This window comes from Protopterus annectens, chromosome 17.part0 (assembly GCF_019279795.1).
Source record: "Protopterus annectens isolate FY-2018-M chromosome 17.part0, PAN1.0, whole genome shotgun sequence".
Taxonomy (NCBI): Eukaryota; Metazoa; Chordata; order Ceratodontiformes; family Protopteridae; genus Protopterus; species Protopterus annectens.
Window position 1 is genome coordinate 375,985,329 of NC_056751.1, and position 19,556 is coordinate 376,004,884.

Consider the following 19,556-nt stretch of genomic DNA (forward strand, 5'->3'; position numbering starts at 1 on the left):
TACTGCCACAGAACACTAATATCAGCTACTAATAAGGCCCTTACCAAAGGCTGTCCAATTCTACTGTGCAATACTATTCAAATATGTGTGACCAGAACTTTTAAGGCTATTGGAGTGGCTTAGTACAGTATCACTAAATAGATACAAGTACTGTAGAGCTTAAATTATCTCTACACAAAACAGCCACAGTTGAAAGGTTTAAACATAGTTAATACATAATAAAAACACAGCACAGATCTCCTCAATTCAACACAGTGCTAGTCAAGAGTTCAGAAATCACAGGAAAATACTTTAAAACAATATTGTTGGATAGTTTGACATAACTATAGAAAACAGCTAGACTAACTCTGACCAAATTTCATATCTTACTCTAAGAGCAATACTGTTCTAAATTCTACTTACATATAAAGCAAAGGCAGAGTGCTGGTGATGTCAGTTCTGAAGACAAATGCAAAATGCTCTCTCCGAGATCTCTTAAATTGATAATACATTACTGCTGACTCACTTTAGATTACATCATTCTTGACTCTTCTCTGGCTCCCAGGTTGCCAGAAACTCTAAATTTACATTTCTTAGTAAGCTTGCACCTGGTCAGGAAGCCACAGCAATAAAAGATATTATGCATGTAAAATCTAGCAATTAACTCTTGTCCTAAGACAATCTAAATAATTCTTTCATCCAGACATCCCATCTCTGAGCCCTGAGATCAGTCATAAAATGATTTGCTTTATCAGCTTTCTTCCAGGAGGGTGCACTATGGTCTTTTGAAGTTCAGAACATATAACACAGTTTTTCTTACATTTAGTTTTCTTACATTTGTAAAACAGCCTGTGGATTATATTAATATTTACAATGACATAGAATTATCTTCAAAATTCTATCTAGCTGGGCTGGCTGGCAGCCTTTCAGTTTTTCACACAACAAAAGGAAAAAATATCTTGACTAAAATCAGGAAGTGTAACTCTCATAAAGATAAGAACTCTCTTTTCAAATTAAACAGGCAACTAAGGGGTTAATTAAGCCCAATAAATTCAATTTTGAGGTCAATATGGTCTCCCACGCAAAAGGCAACCATAAGGCCTTCATCAGCTGTGCCAGAAACCTCTAAGGCAGCACACAGCAGTGTGCTGAACTGGTGGTTAGTGGTATTACATTCACTGAGCCAGAGGATGTAGTGAATCTGTTGGTTAACAAATTCATTTCCATCTTTACTCCTCACTCACCTCCAGCTGCTACCCAAGAAATACCTTCAAACATAACCCCTGCAACTATAAATAGAAAGCATATCCTGGCTGTGCTCATTAAGGCTAAGGACACAGCATCAGTGTGCCCTGATAATATCCCAGGATGCCTCTTGAATAGTCTAAAATATGACCAGTAGGACCACTGGAGTAACTATTTAACTATAGTCTCAAAACAGGCTTTGTGCCATGAAAATGGAGGGCTGCAATGGTCATTCCTCTTCATAACCAAGGACCATCAACAGATTCCAGAAACTTTGGGCCCATTAGTCTGACTAGTTTATATGCAAGTCCAGACATTGGATCCATCCCATTTTAGCTTATTCAGAGGAAGGTCATGCCTACTGAACCTGGTGGACTTCTTTTTTTTTAAACAAGAAACATCTTTATTAAATTATCACTTATAACATAGGCAATTAACAGTTATATTAATGAAAAGAAACCATATTGACATGTATATACATCACTTATAATCTATCCAGTCACTGTCAGTCAAACATTACATAGCTCATTCAAATCCTGCATTATTTTAAACTTCATTCCTCCCCTACATGTATTGTTCCCACAATTTCCATTTTTATGTAATTTGCTCCTACCCTTTACTAAAGATCCCATTTCCAGTTATTTTATCTCTGTTACTATATTCACTATTTCTACTAAAGTTGGTCTAGACTTTGATTTCCATTTTCTAGTAATTGTTTTTTTGGCAGCCACATAATTAGACTCAACAAGGCCTTACTATGTCTAGGGAATTCCGATTCTATAACATAGCTCAAAAAATAATTTCCTTAGATATACCACTTTGCTAACTTAGTATTTCTGATAGAATAGTCTACAGGGAATTTTTAAAGTCTGCCAACTCATTACACTCCCAGAAAATATGTTCCCTTTTACCTTTAAGAAGGTCCCCAATGTAGTGGAAGATGGTAAAATAGTGCATACTGTCTACCTTGACTTGCCTAAGGAATTTGATACAGTACCCCACTAGGACATTGTTAGTGAACTTGTGGAATTAGGCATAAACCTCTGTATAATGTGCTGGATAGCCAGTTGGCTCACAGAGTGGACCCAGGAAGTTCGGACTGGTGAGACCACCTCCACAAATAGGCAGGGCACTAGTGTACTCTCTCAGGGCTCTTTGCTGGGCTCGCTTCTCTTTGGCATGTGCTTCTCCAAAGTCAAAGTTAATGCCAAAGACCTCTGGCTAACCAAGTTCACAGATGATCGTAAATTGGGAGTAGTTATAGAATCCTCCCAAGATGCAAACATCTTATAAGTGTGTCTAACACAGACAAATGACTGGTGCCAAATCCACAGCTTTAAATTCAGTGCTAAGAAATGTATTACATTGCCTTTTGAAAAGTCACTCACCCCAAGAAACTAAGTCAGTGATAAAACACCCTTAAGAGTAGATCTACTTGACAAGGATCTGGGAGCACATGTAGACAGTAACATGGCCTTTAATCAACATGTGTCCAAGATAGTAAGGAAATGCTATTATGCTGGTCAACTTATAAGTAAGGGCATCACATCTAGGTCCAGTGAAGTCATGGTAGCACTGTATTTGGCCTTCCTCAGCCCATCATTGAGTATAATGCCCCCTTTGGTATGTACCTGACCAGATGCATGCAGCAACTGGAAAGACTGTAAACATTCCTTACAAAAGAATGCAGGGCATAAATTCAATGTCATATGCAGATCCCTCAAAGCCTTATCTCTATACTCGATCTCCTACAGACTACTGAGAGGCAATCTATGTTTGGCATTCAGGGCATCTCTTCACCCCAATCTGATAAACCTTTTGAACATCTGCAAAGCAAACAGCATCAGAACTACTAGATCTAAATTTTAATTGTAATATAAATAGGACATGTTGAAGAGACAGATGTGTATCTCTGAGATTTCCTATTCTCTGAAAAAGGCTCCCCATCCATAAGACACAAATTCCCTTCCTAACCCTACCTAGTGTAATTTGGACCATTGGATGGGAAACTGAAAATTCACCCTTGGTCTGGCGCATATATCTCCGATGGACAAAGGCAGTCATTAAATTGTGTCATAACCAACAGTCACCCCCCTAAATAAACATCTAAAACATATAATATGTGGGACATATTTGGGTTGCATGGCTAGGCTTATAAATTTGTGATTTTTTGGCAGATAACTGGTATGATCTGAGGATTGAAGTAACCATCTGGTTGACTTACATTTGAGTTTCAGACTTTAAATCCTCAGAAGATATATGTTGACACAGACCCTGTTACCCTAGCAACCTTCTAAGTTTATAAGAGCAATACTTAAAATCTGTTCCTTTTTTTTCTTTGGCCCTTGTCCCCGTTTTTCAGGCTTTGTCCAGTTTCTTGCACTGACAGATTGTGAGATATGGTTGCCATGGCTGTTTTGCCATCAGCAGGATTTGCTTCTCTTGGCTGGTTTTTGCCATCCTTATTGGGTATACCTTTGAAAGGAGCCTTATCATGCACATTGAGCAGCTGGCTGGCACGGCAGTTTTGTCTGGTAGCCACCTGGGGTTTTTGCCTCTTCAATGGCTCTGTTTGCAATAGATGTATATGGCAGGTTTTCCTTTCAACTGTACCTATTTTCACAGAATGTTCAGTTGATGCCTACATAAGCTTTGGTTTAAAAAAGCAAAAAGAGAAAGTCACTAATGTTTCTGAGTAGCTCTGATAACTGCATTCCTTATGGCACACACTACAGTGATTCTTTAGGGGCTTGCACGCCCTTCAAAAATAAAAAGTTGAAAATCAAATGGGACCACTTTGTGGACTTCAAATACTAGCCCTTGGATCCGAAGATCCCAGGACATCCTACAGGTCCCAAGTCCTCTTGGATCTGACAGGTTGGACTTTGGCAGTCCTTCAGCTCATCTTTACTCTTATCAGAGCCACGTTTCTTGGATCTGACCTGCCTGAATCTGATACTTTGTGCCAGCTTAATATTTTAATGCATGCCTTGGATTCAAGGCATTTGGTTTCGATCTAAATGATGCTGAACCAAAGAGCCAGTACTGAATCCTTTACTTTACTCCTTGGATCCAAATCTTCTGGATCTGAATGGCACTAACTAGACCCTTTGATCTGAGGTCAAATAGTTTCAGTGTGTACCTTAGATCAAAAGCTGACTGAGATCAGATGTTGAGCAGACACCACAGATCATACATTTCAACTGTCCAGATTTTCGTGGAATGTCTGTTTTTTTGGTTCATATTTCTGATCTGCTCCTCATAAAATTTTGTGGCAAATCAGTGTGAAACAGTACAACATACCAAGGCCTCAGATTTGAAAGTTCCGGTGGGCATCCTTCAGTTCTTTTTTTGCACTTTGATCTGACAGGCTGCAGTAAGGTAGCTGCTGTTTTTTTTTTCATTGGATCCCCAGATCTTGGATATGATTGAATAAGCTGTACCAGGAAGCAACAAGTCCCTGAACAACCTCCTGGCCTGAGAGTTAACTCCTTTGGTTCCTGTTTGAATTTGATCAGTTCAACTAACTCCTTCTTTGGTTCAACTTTCAGATCCAAAACTACCAGACCAGGGTAGCCTTTTTCAGATCTGAATCACCCCATCAGATCTGACATCTTCATATCCTTCAATAAATTCATGCTAGAGTGAAACCTGTCATTCTATCAACCATCTAAGTCTGTATAAGCAATATCTGAAGATTATCCCATTCTTTGTGTCCTTTTCTAGATTTCTTGCTCTGAGATTTTGAGACAAGTGGATTTTTTACCTCATATTTTGAGCAGTTTTTCACAAAATGGTGATTTCCTAGTGGGTCTTGGTAAACAATTGCAAAAAAATGGCAGATATTTGAGTTTCCAGATGTCACACCCTTCAGACAAAACCTGTTATTCTATCAATGTTCTAAGCTTATTGAAGCAATACTTAAAAATCATCCTTAACTTTGGGCCTCTGTTCCCCCTTTTTCTTTTTATTGCACTTTCTAGGGTTCCTGCTCTAGGAAGTTCAGAGGCTTGCTGGCCATTCTCTTCAATTAGTTGTTTCATTTGCAGAACTAATATTGGCCAAATTACCATGTCTAGATGACCATTATAGGCCCATTCCACTAGCCCTATGGGCTACGATATACTCTTTGGAACTTAACTCTACTCCCTTTCCTACTTAACAAACAGGGCATCTTGGGAGGCCATACTCAATGGCTTCTCAGTAAGACCCACTCAGACTAATGCATATTCTGCACTCTGACTCCATGGATATATCCGCTGAATCTGCTTGTCTTTATCAGGATGCAAACATCCATAGGAGGCTAGATGTCAGAGCCTGAGCCCTAAAAGCATAGTTGCTATGCAGAACCAGGGCTCCAGACAACCTTCTCCTAAAGACCTGATAGGAGCCCCTGATGCACATTCTGACTGTCTGTATATAGAGGTGGTTGAGGGATGTTCTTTTTTCGTGGCACCTGGACACCTGGACCAACTTACCAAACAATGCCTGGGTGCTAAGCATAATATCCAGAGGTTATTACATTTCCCCTTTTCTCTTTCTGGATCTAAGCAATCTATGTTGAGAAATCAAAGTTCCGATGGTTCAGTCCATATTGCCACTGCTACACATGGATGATAGGATGTACTCTCCCTTTTTTCTGGACACCTAATATTACATTAAATTAAACAGGTACTCCAAAATACATCCACTCCCTGGCTGGGAACCAGTTATTACCAGTTCAGAGCTCTGCCCTTCAGATTCAACTCAGCCCCCAGGATGTTTTTCCATATGCATGGCAATAGTGGCTGCTTACCTGAGGCTCAAGGAATTTCAGGTGTTTCTGTATCTGAATGACTGCCCCCTTACTACTCCAACCAGGTGTTATAGGCTTTCTTTTGACTACCATGAACCAGATAGCATCTTTGATTTTTCACTGCATCACATCAGTAAGAAATCAAGTGAGAGACTCACTGTCACTTCCGACCTCCTCCAGCAAGAGTGATCCTACAAACTTGTAGTTCTATACTTTATCAGCCTCTATCTATTCCTATAAAACCAACTCCAATTTACAAATATCTTTTTCGCTGATGGATCTAGCCAGATGACTTGCTCATAGACTGGCTGTCCCCCCCAGCCACAGTGACTGCGGATGCATCCCATCTGGAATCAGGGAGCATTTCAAGTATAAGAAGGTCCAAAGCACATAGTCTTCCATGGAGACCAGGAAGCATATCAATGTCCTAGAGATGAGAGCTGTCCTACCCACACTGCAAACCTTTAAGAATGTTCTCCCTCTGGGGACTATTGCAATGCACACCTATAACATGTCAGTTGTTTACTTTATCATCAAAACAAGAAGGAAATCTTTTTTACCTCTTTTGCTGAGAGGCTATAACGATTTGACAATAGGTGATTTCTTCACACTGCTTTCTTATTTCATTACGCATACTGGAGAAATCCTAGGCTCTGGCAAACAGACTCAGTCAGTCTAGTCTGAGCCTTTGAGTGGTCCCTTAATCAACCAATTGTGAACCTGATTTTTAACCATTGGGGACTACTTTGTTATGATATTCTTGTTTTCCCCCTAAACAATAAATTCAGTAGATATTTCACTCTAACCAACCCCCCCAAGGGGGAATCCCTGAGAATGCTTGGCTTTCCGATTTGCCACTGGTCTCTTTATACTTATCCACCCTCTACCGATCATCTCAAAGTTTCTACAAAAAGCCAGCAGGTTGAAGAGCTCTGTCATACTCATCCTCCCTTTTTCATTTTTTGGCCTAGTCAAGTGTGGTTCTTCTCTCTCTCTGGTCTCATCTGAAATATTCCCTATGGATTCTGGAGTCTATTCAGGATGTTCTGTCTCACCCTTGACACTCCGATCTCCATGCCCTTAAACTAACCGTATGGTTTCTCTATTCCCAGTGATTGTAAGACAGTACAGGCTAGCTTCCCTTGTTCATAAAATTAGCCAGCAGGTTCAAGACCTCTAGTACATCATTGCTATCATCGTAACAATGCTGGAACCAACACAGTATAATCACCTTCGGTCACACCAATAAGCGTATGCTGCTCAATAGTCGAGTAAATTGCTGGACAAACTTCAATAATCCACAGGTAGCTGGATAAGCTCACAATTTATTAGACATCACGACACTACACCATAAATGACTGCAAACACGTAAAACAAATCCTGGTGAGCAAAAAGTCTCACACAGAATATTGTAAAAACGTACATATACTGTGCACAACATAAAAATAAAAAATATGCCAGTTTAGCGCTTTCAACCAAGTCAATTGGTCTTCTTCAGAACTGAAAATGAATACATAATCTCACTCAATTTATAAATGTTTTGGCGCCAAAGGACTATCTAAAATTTAAAGACACACTACAATTTAAATAAAAATTGGACATACATCATGTCAAAATATCTGTTCGTAGTAAAGATCTATAGGAAATCAATATGACAATCTGATATTTATCATCACAGTGGTGCAATATTAGGGGTTGAAGTGCAAAATATAGTATAATATAATTTATTAGGGTGTAAGCTATAAACTAAATTTCTTTTCACATATCCCATTTAAAATATAAATATGAATTCGTGTGTGCTAATTTAATATAATTTTCACTGTTTATAGACTAAATTTTTAGAAAATATGTATGAAGTGTATAAAACATACATAATATAAATAAGGGTATATGTAAAAATATGTATTAAAAATATGTTAAAAATGTATATATTATATATTATTACAGACGGTATGGGGGACAGTACTATTACGTTATTATACAAATGAATAAATACATTATGATAAATAAGTAAATCAATTCATGAAGTTAATGCGTATACAACAAATATAAACGTTACAAGTATAAAACCATGAAAATTTTAAAAAATTATATGAATGTGTAGACCTGATGACAGGGGAATTTTCATAACTGCTACCAATAATTCAGGAAAATGCCTGAAGCAAAATATATGTGACAATTTTCATAAATTGTATAATAAATATACATATAAATACTTATAAAAAACATTTTTATATAAAACATGTTTGTTATATAAAAAACTCTTTGTAACGAACTCTTTATAAAAAACAATTATAAAGAACACTGAATATACTGTAGCATACTAGTATCAGGGATAATACACTGTAAAACAAGGTATCAAGGCAGACTTGAGAAATAAGCCGTTGATATACTACAAAATCAAATGATGTTGTCAACCTTATACCTCTGATATTGTTGTGAATAGGCATTATAATAGTAATGATCTAACAGAAATACATTCATTAAGACCAGGTGGATTGGTGGCGTCAAGATATAATTGCCACCAAGTTTCTTTAAAGGCTATAAGGCTTTTAAAATTTCCTCCCCTAGGGTCATTATGAATGACATCTAATATGAAAAACTTAAAGGTGTGTTCTGTTCCCAATGCCTGTATATGTCTGTATAGGGCATTATGTATGTCCTTAGTCTTAATACTGTACATGTGGTCATATATGCGTTTCCTTAAATGACGTTCGGTTCTTCCTACGTAGAAGGCAGGACAAATATCACATTTTGCAAGATAAATAACCTGTTTTGTGTTGCAATTACCTGATTTGCTGACAATAATGCTTTTATGTCCATTTTGGAGATATATCTTCTTTGCACTGGACATAAATTTACAGTAATTGCAAAAACCACATTTGTTACTAGTAGTCCTTCTTTGATGGACAGAACTCAAATATTTGGTATTATGCTGTTGTTCTAGTAATCTCTTCAAGTTATTTCCCATTCTATAAATAAATCTGGGTTTAGAACCTAAGATATTAACTAAGGTCTGGTCAGTACTGATCAAGTACCAGAATTTGCTTATAATTATTTTGATATTGTCACTACCTACACAGTACGGTATAATACATGCCCGTTGAAAACCAGGGTTAACTCCATTATGTGTAAATATGGGTTTATTCTGTACATCACCTGATCCAAGTAACGATTTGTATTTGCTACCTCTCTGACTGATAACATATGATACCACTTCTTCCATCATGTCTGAAGGGTATCCTCTCTCTCTAAAAAATCCCTGAATTAAGTTCAATTCTTTATGTAATTCTTCTTCGTCTGAAACCATTCGTACGGCTCGAATGACCTGTCCTTTAAAAACGTTATATTTTACCTTAGGGGGATGATAACTGGAATAATCCAAATAGTTATTAGAGAAGGTCTGTTTTCTATGAATTCTGGATTGTACCTTCCCTTTTTCATTAACTATAAGGGTATCAAGATATGGTAGTCCAAAAAAATCATATAAGAACGTAAATTTCAAGAAAGTGCTACTACCTTTAATAAATTCCATAAATTCTACTAAAAGTGCTTCTGAAGCTTGCCAGATAATATAAATATTGTCTAAAAACCTGGAATAGTATCGAATGTGTTGAAAATATTTAGATGGAAACAATACATTGTCTTCCCAGTTTAACATGACTAAATTGGCATAAATGGGGGCACAAGCTGCCCCCATTGCTACGCCTTTTGTCTGTTTGAAGATCTCACCTTCAAAATAAATGAAGTTGTTATCCAATACTATAGCCATTAGTTCTGCAATCAAACTTATGGCATCCCATTCTAGGTCAGTATGTTTGGTCAAACTGTTAGTGAAAGCTGATAAACCTTCATCTTTCGGTATGCATGAAAAAAGGTCAATCACATCAATGGTGACTATGATGTAAGGTTCACTAGTGTCAAGCTCCTTCACTGGATATTGAGATAAGAAGCACCAAGAGTCCTTCACCATTTGCGGGATGAAAGTATATACATTTTTTAATATGGTATCTATGAATTTTCCAATATTAAAGGTTTTGGAATAACTTCCTGAGACAATGGGTCTCAGGGGTGGGTCCTCGGTGTTTTTATGAATCTTTGGGATACCCACCATAGTTGCTAATCTGGGGTGGCTAACTTTAATAAATCTGTAAATAGCTTCAGTTATTCTCGCCTCAACCCAGTATTCTTCAATATAGGAATCGATTCTTTGATACGCTATGTTTAATTCATTCATAGAGACGGTAACGTAATTACCAGAAAAATGTAGTTTATTGTAAATTTTCTGTATATAATTCAAATTGTCATAGATAGCAATACCTCCACCCTTATCGGGTTTCATAATTCGGATCGAAGTATCTCTCTTTAAAGTTTGTAATAACTTGCCTTCATCTTCCGTCAAATTGTGATGTGCCTTCGTAGATGAAAATAAACTGTGTACACTATATATCTCCCTGGTCACCACCTTATCAAAGGTATCTATAGTCGGGTGGTTGGGTGGGGTAAACTTGCTCTTTATAACTAGTGATTGACATATGTTATCTCCCCCTTCAGTTCCTCCAAACGGAATCCTGTCTTTATAAAAAACTTCTAAATTGATTTTCCTAATGAATTTCTTAAAATCAATTAATACATCTGTAAGTTTAAAACTCGGATCAGGAATAAATTTCATGCCTTTTTCAAATAAGCTGAAATAAACCTTATCAATATATAGTTTGGAATAATTAAAAATTTTAAAATTACGATACGTGTAAATATTGTCAGTAATGACTATGTCATCCTTCCCTGAAATGTTACTTTGACTTGTGCTGGCTTCACTATTATAAACATTCTGATTTTCATCTAAACTGACATCCTCCTCTATAAATTCCCCTTTGTGTGAAACTTTTGATGTGTTCTTTGGTAAGGTGGGTTCTTGATTCTTGGGTATTTCTGAAAACCCTGTGTACTAAATTCATCAACATCATGAACATCATAATGTTCCACTACTTCCTTATCTGTATCAAGACCTCTAAATGCCCTGTTAGTATACCCTTCATTAATGGGAAAATTACGTTTTTTGGGCCATATATATGCTACTTGTTGTTGATATTGATTTTTGTCTCTTAACATTTTGTTATTCTTGCGTATGCATATAGTTGAAGCCCATTTCTCTGCTTCAACATATTGTTTATTATATAACTTTTCCCAGTCATGAAATAATAAATCATTTACAATCATAGTATTAAGGTCATCAACTTCTTGAATTAATTTACTTAATCTCTCGTCATAAAATTTCATCAATAACTTAATATATTTAAAACCAAATTCATCAAATAACATATTAAATTCATTTCTACCTATATCTGTCAACTCAATACCCAGAGGAAGTTTAAAAAATCTTATACCTTTTGGTACAATTTTCAGGTCTAAACACTTTTGTAAATACATATTATCTATTTTAATGCCGTTAATAGTTTTTAATTTCCTACCCAAAACAAATATTTTAGACTTTAAATTGCCACTTTCACCCTTGTTGTCCTCTTGTGTATGTACCACTTTGTCAGATTCATTCACATTATTTATTTCAAATTCAAATGTTAGCAATCTATTAAAACGATTATTAGTATCTATTTGTCCATCCTGATGGAAACCAGGTTTAGTATGCAAAGCATAACCAGTAGTCTTGTGTGTAGGTGGAAGTTCCGTAACTGCTGAGTAGGTTTTATTTGGAGGTAGTCGTTTAGGTTTGGTCCCAATTCTTTTTGCCTCCAAGTCATGACAAAAGGGCGAAAAGTCAAACGTAAAGTCAGAGATATTAATGTTACTGCTAGACATAGGAACTGTAATGTCAAGCCCTTTATTACAACTATTATGTTGTGACCTTTGGCCATTAGGAATATCTGAACCATCAGATATCTCAGTCTCATTGTCAGAATTGGAAACGTTAGCTTCACGGAAATTATGCATCCTACTGTTAACTTTCTGTCCCTTTTTTGTCCCCTTCTTAAAAAAGTGCTCGGACGCCAAAACATTGTCAATACTATGTTGTGCACTAGTAGTCTTATCATTATCCTTAAGATGTATTGCTTCTGTGCCAAAAGAGCCGACACCACTTTGCTCACGTTTGTTTGCACCAAGAAGCAATTTGTGTACAAGTGAAGTCAAAAGTTTGACTTCTTCCTTTAAAGCACTTAGTTCTTCTTTAAAAGAAGCCGGATTGTCAGCAATATCTACATCACTAACAAAATCAGTACCTGGTGTAGTTGAAACATAACCAGCCTCCTTTCTGACTCCCACAGCTTCCACGCCGGCGGTATCCGAAGTAGAATGCGACATCGTAACAATGCTGGAACCAACACAGTATAATCACCTTCGGTCACACCAATAAGCGTATGCTGCTCAATAGTCGAGTAAATTGCTGGACAAACTTCAATAATCCACAGGTAGCTGGATAAGCTCACAATTTATTAGACATCACGACACTACACCATAAACGACTGCAAACACGTAAAACAAATCCACACACGAATTCATATTTATATTTTAAATGGGATATGTGAAAAGAAATTTAGTTTATAGCTTACACCCTAATAAATTATATTATACTATATTTTGCACTTCAACCCCTAATATTGCACCACTGTGATGATAAATATCAGATTGTCATATTGATTTCCTATAGATCTTTACTACGAACAGATGTTTTGACATGATGTATGTCCAATTTTTATTTAAATTGTAGTGTGTCTTTAAATTTTAGATAGTCCTTTGGCGCCAAAACATTTATAAATTGAGTGAGATTATGTATTCATTTTCAGTTCTGAAGAAGACCAATTGACTTGGTTGAAAGCGCTAAACTGGCATATTTTTTATTTTTATGTTGTGCACAGTATATGTACGTTTTTACGATATTCTGTGTGAGACTTTTTGCTCACCAGGATTTGTTTTACGTGTTTGCAGTCGTTTATGGTGTAGTGTCGTGATGTCTAATAAATTGTGAGCTTATCCAGCTACCTGTGGATTATTGAAGTTTGTCCAGCAATTTACTCGACTATTGAGCAGCATACGCTTATTGGTGTGACGAAGGTGATCATTGCTATCATGACATAATAAGGTACACTTCTTATCTGTCTGTCTCTCTTTCTCTGTTTCCCTCCTTTCTTGCCTTATGGGAAGTTTATTATAAAATATTTGACTGCCATGATCACATTTACAATATTATATTTGTATGCTTCTGGAGTTCTTCTCCCTGGAACTCAGTTGAAAACTGGTTCTGTTGATCAAGTTGGACCATCCTAGTAAACAGATGTCAAATAAATAAGAGTTAATTACCTACATGGGCTTCTGTTTCGAATATTGTACCCTTTTCAGCTACTATTAATTTCCCTTTTTTGTCAACCCTTTTTAAGGAGAATGCTAGTTTTTCTCTGTTATTAAACTCTGCTTAACAACTGTATGGATTTCTATTTTTCACTATGGAAATCAATTCCTTCCCTTGGCTCCTTCCAGATGATATAAAGTTTTCCTCTGAAGGGAAGCCTACTACGTAGACCTTCCATAAAAGATCCCTTTTCTCCTTCAGATCTCACAGTTATTCTTCAGAAACTGATACAGAACTCCTTGAACCAACAAAAAATGGTAATATGAGTTTTCCTTCTTGAAAAACATTTTTTTCTTGGTCACATTACATTGACAAAATGAATTTTCTGAACTTCAGACATTGTTACCAAGCCTCTTTATTTTTGTTTCATAAGATAAGGGTATCCCTTTGTACCAATCTCTATTTTTATAAAAAAATAGTCACAGAAACTAATATTAATCATTATTTCAAAACTGTCATTTATCATTCACAATTTTTCTAATTATGTTTAATTTTTGGGGGGACCAAACAGTACAGAAAATCTGACCAACTGTTTATCTCCCTTTCTTTCTAACTGCTTAGGCTAAACAGTCCAGTATGTTATCCTAGCCAAATAGATTACTGACTGTATTTTCACTGATTTATTCCCAAAATGGTTTAGATTTGTCTTGTTATCCTAGAGCCATTCTACCAAATATATGACTGCTTCATCAACCTTTCTGTCACTTGTTTTTACAATTCATAACCTTGTGACACATTATAAACTGGGCATTGTCTCCAGAAACAGACCTTCCTTTGGTTTGATGGTGCTCTGGTATATCCTTCCTTAAGGGCCTCCCAAGAATGATGTAACTGGGGACTCTACCCATCAGTAAAGAAGAAGGAAAAGGACAGCATCATATTTAGAAGTTATGTACTTACATAACTTGGTATGTGTGTTGTCCATTTTGATTTTTCCTCACCTTCTCTACCAGCCATCGACTGGCCTTATATTTTCCAGAAAGATATTGGACATTACATGAACTTGAGTTCCAAGCTTTCAGTCATAATTCTTTCTTGTCCTATCTCTATAAATCAGTAGACATAGGCAGCAAACTCGACCTGAGGAGTTAGAGGTAGTGTGGTGCATATGGGAAGAGGGAGGACCTCAAGATTAGGATCAAAAGTCTGAAAATGCGGCTGAATCAGATTTGAGTATTGGATCTGTGACCCCATCAGTGAGGAAGAATGAAAATGGACAACACATATACCAAGTTATGGTAAACACATAACTCCTAATTCTGAATACAGCTGACAAAAATAACATTGATTTTTTTTTTGCTTTATATACTGGTACCGTATATAGTCAAAACATGACAGAAGTCAGTAATGCTGAAATTAAAGAGCTCCAAAAGAGGAATTTTTATAAAAATGTGAACTGAACTATTTCTGTATTATTATTTTTTTCTGGGTGAAAATTTACTGTAACCATTTCAGGATATTTTAATCACTGGCTTGCAATACTACTATAACAGCAACGTGTTTACAATTGCAGAATGCTAGCAATGAATTGCAGAAAAAATTTTGTGCAAGTCAAACCACATAATCTTATTGCAGGTACATTGTGCAGTTTGTATTTCAGGTTCCTTTCATTTCTTTGATAGCAGTTTTGGCAGATGTAAAAAGGTCAAGAATGTTTGCCAAAACTACCTTTACTGATAGTGGAGTTTTCCACTTTGTGTGACCTCAGAGTTGGTAGTTAAACATTCAGGGTGTGGGAATATCACATGGGGGATGCAGGAAGAATTCCTCAGTGGTTTTGCTGTCTCAATGTGAATCCTGTATTTTACAGCTGCACAATTTTGAATATTAAGTAATAGTGTTGCTGCAGATTTTGATGTTATAAAATATGCATGGACCAAACCGGTTGGCTGATATGAATATATGAGATAAGGCAGAGAATTAGAAGTTCTAAGAAACCTGATACACAAGCTCCCATGTACCTCTTATGTGGGATACTGTGTTTCTGACATCCTCAACTGCTGGTCCAGTATTTAAGGACATCTCCTTGAGACGGGGTCCTTTTCTGGCAAAGGTGCTACTTATATATTTGCTGGTTAAGTTTTAGCAACTTATGATTTTCTGCTAATACCCAGATTAAGTGTGTACAGGAAAGACATTGCATTTGTGTAATAAAGCAATTACTTGTGACTGAACATGTGATTTTGTAATTGTTTGCTAAGTGTCACAACAGCATAGTTATAACCCATATAATAGTAAGTCTGTAAACTGAGAGAAACAACCTAGTTTTTAATTTAACTGTAGCATCAAGTGTATCCATTTTGTTGTCACTAGGTGCATACACATTCACAGAGTTAAAGACCTTAAAATGAGAGTCATATGAAAAAGATTCAGTTTAATGGCCAGCTTAATAATCGTATAACTGTTCCTTCATGAATAAAGCACATAGACATCACTGCTATTTTTATAAAATAAAGAAAACAAACATTCTGTAACACATATTAATGTTAGAGTCAATGTATTTCCTTTTTTAAGACTGTAAGAATATTGTTAAAATATTTACATAGTACTTCTGTACTATCCAGATGATTTACCATATTTTTCTGTACAATCTGTAAAGGATTAAGAGAAGTGTTTATCTAGTCAAAAAATTGTATTACATCATTCCGCAAAATGCTAGTTTTATTTGAGATCCTTGCCTGATGATTAAATTAAAATATGGATTTGTAATTTCATGTAAGTAATCTGCAGTAATGCTTGTGTCACCTAGAGACCTTAACCTGAGCTTAGCTTTACATACTTAAATCTGTTTTTTTTTCTTATCACATAAATGTCTTCTAATTTTCTTTCATAATTAAAATGTATAATTATGCAGATATAAAAATACTCTTACAAGTTCGGTCCATTTGAGAATTTCTTCCCAGGAGAAACTTTCCTTAGGAAATTTTTCCCGGAAATGCTGTAAAACAGCTTCAGGAACAAGAGGTTCATTCATTAATGAAGCTAGCACATCGGCAGTACCTCCCGATCCTGCAAGTATCAGCCACGGAGTGGAGTTATTCATTCCTTGGTAGACTCTCTGCAAAAACAGAATTCAAAGCCATATTAAATTGGCACTACAGGATTTACATTAGCATTTCAAGAAACTCAAAATCTTGCTTTCTGGCTACAGTAAAATTAGTATGAAATACACATTGTTTGAACAAATAAAATTTTGCGGGTCTGTTGTACTAGCTGCTGTCTAATCCATTGTAAATGTTATTATAAATTGCAACATACATATATTTCACAGTCATTAGTGTAAACTCATTTGGACATCTTTGATAATATTTAATAGTAAAATATTTGGAAGATGTACAGTGTACTGTTGGCATGACTGCTTGTACTTCAATGAATACATGAATGTAGAATGTATGAATGAATGAATGAATAGAGATTTCTGCTGAGGAGCAGTTTGCTAAATTTTTGTTGTTGAATCCTTAAGTCACGGAAGAAATTCCTTCAGATAGATAAAACCTAACCTGAGGTGCTGGCAGTTACAATTAGTTAGGGATTTTGACTTCTCATTCCCCACTTCTGTTCAGTTTTCATTGAATGAAAAATTTTGCAAAGACAATTTAATGAATTAATCATCGGATGAATTGATTTCCATCATATGCGTTTGACCCAATGGGTGTTAAGATAGAAGCTCAATTCTGTGGGTGCCAAAAATTTAACCACCATAGCCCACTTGCCAAACCTTTACTACCCAACTCAGATTTAACCTTCAAATTGATGTGTCTCCTAAATATAAATAACAGTGAAGGTTCCAGGGTTGCAATCAAGTTATCGTCAGACTTAAAAATATTGCACTTTTTACAAATCACCTCCCTAATAAGGTGGGAATACCCTCAAACCTTAAAATCATAGCTCGTTCAAAACATCTGCTATTTTTTACTTCTACAGTGAGCATTTTCAAGCTTTACTCCATTCACTGTAGCCTAACAGGGGTATAAAAATCACTCACTCTCCTCATGGTAACTTTTTCAGTGATGTCATTACCCAAATCTGAAGGGTACTCCCATCCATGAACATATTCAGTAATTTCAGCTTTTACAGGTGAAAGATTGGATCATCAGAAACCGTTCTGGAAAGCCTAATTAATTGTACCTTTACTAAAGTTTTTTTTTCTTTTTCTGGACATACAGATAACAACTTCTGAAGTACAAAAAAGAGTTAGATTAAGTAGGTTTCCTATAAATATTGGATATAAAACCTTAACTCACTTTTGCAATAGTTACATCTAAATAATTAACAAAATTAATTAACAGAATAAAACATATGGTTATAAGTAAATCTTAAGCCCTTAGTATGATTAATGTAACCAGTAAAGGGTAAAATCTTACTTGCATCCTCCTTCCAAAAAATCATTATATTGTCCAGAAACCTAGCATAGAAAGACCAACTAATAGAATATTTTGAATGGAGAATATAATCAGATTCCCATCTTCACATAATTATTGTTGTTTTATATATATATATATATATATATATATATATATATATATATATATATATATATATATATATATATATATATGTGTGTGTGTGTGTGTGTGTGTGTGTATCTATGAATGTATATATGTATAGGAGTGCAAACAGCATCCATGGCCACACCTTGGAGTTGTTGACAGTATTCACCCTCAAAAAAGCAAAATTGCTCTTTAGAACTATTTTCATAAACAGCAACATAAGTTCCACTTCTATAGCATTCAAAAATTCAAATGATAGAACAGATTCCTTGAACATATTCAAGCCTTCATCATGAGAAATTCTAGAAAAAAGATCCACCATGTCAACAGTAAGAAAACTCTGGTTCACCTCCCAAAGTATATTATTAACTGCAGACAAAAAAATCCCATGAATCCCTCAAAATAAGAGGGAATCTACAATTAAAGGGCTTCAAAAGTATATTTATGTAGACTGTCAGGGAGTCTGTTTTGCAATCCACTGCTGATACTATGGGTCTAAAGGGAGGCCAATTAATATCCTTATGGACTGTAGGAATTCCAAATATAGAGGGAATCAGAGGGTCCCTTATAGATAAAAAAGTAATACTTCCAGATTAATCATGCCCTGCATAATGAAGTCATAAAGTAAAACAATGTGTTTTTAATATGCAAGATAAGTCTCAGCTTTTGATACTAAGGCATATTTGCTCTTATCAAGCAACACATTTTACCAGAATAATTTATAGAGTTCATAACAACAGTACATGACCCTTTGTCTGGTCTCATGATATGGATGGAGATATCATGGGAAAGCACCCTTAACATCTTCCTCTCCTATCTGTCCAAATTGGAGAACACACTCCTGTATGTTTAAATGATGTAGTGTGAAATTTTCTTCAGTTCTGATGAAGTTCATGTTGTGAACGAAGGTGCTTAACTGAAGTTTGTTCAAATAAAATATTCTGCTGTTCTACTATGTAGTTTTTGTGGTTTTCTTGGAGTTTTAGAACAGTTGTGACGTCCACTGGGCTTGGATATTTCCTGGGGACTTTTAACTGTTTTTCTTTGATCTTCACATTTAGCAGAACATAGTACAGCTTGCCTTAAAGACTCTGACTTAACTGGGATGTAACATGAGCAAATCTGTTAAGACACTGGATACTTAGCAATAATGTGTATGCAATGCCTTAAGAGAGATGCTGTAGGTTGTGATGCATCTATAATGTTGACAAAACTGATTAAATCAGGCACAGAAGAATGAGATTCACTGGTCCACGTCAAGTTTCCGTATGAGTAGAACTCCCTCGTGAGCACCTGACCCCCTAGGCCTAGAAAATGCATTAGTGCTGCACCAAATGACACAGTGCTAGAATGCCTAGCATAAATATCATCCACTTTTCTGCTTTAAGGTGCTCAGTAGTGCCTTCCTGTGATACAGCTGAGTACTTCTTGTATGACATTTCTGAGGACATTAATATTACATCTTCTAGAAAGGCTTAGCTGAAGTGCCAGGAGAAGTTTTTAACATAATTCAATAATTATACAGCATTATCTCGATTTAATCCAGTTATAAAAAATGAAATTAAACTGGATAGATGTAAATTTTTAAACCTAATCATTATTAAGAGATATTCATGAAAGTACTTGTGTGCCATACTCAGGCCTATTTGTATTTAACCAGGTCCTTCTGCTTGAATAACATTTA

The 19,556-nt window shown here is 35.9% G+C and overlaps 1 protein-coding gene across 1 annotated transcript in view; it reads right to left on the reverse strand.

The window, feature by feature from the left end:
* The window catches only part of TRPM5 (transient receptor potential cation channel subfamily M member 5), a 749,498-nt gene that overhangs the window by 441,430 nt on the left and 288,512 nt on the right, over positions 1-19,556 (reverse strand). The window contains exon 7 of the mRNA XM_044058928.1: positions 16,255-16,440. Within this exon, the coding sequence (XP_043914863.1) occupies positions 16,255-16,440 (186 nt within the window). The remainder of the gene's footprint in view (positions 1-16,254; positions 16,441-19,556) is intronic.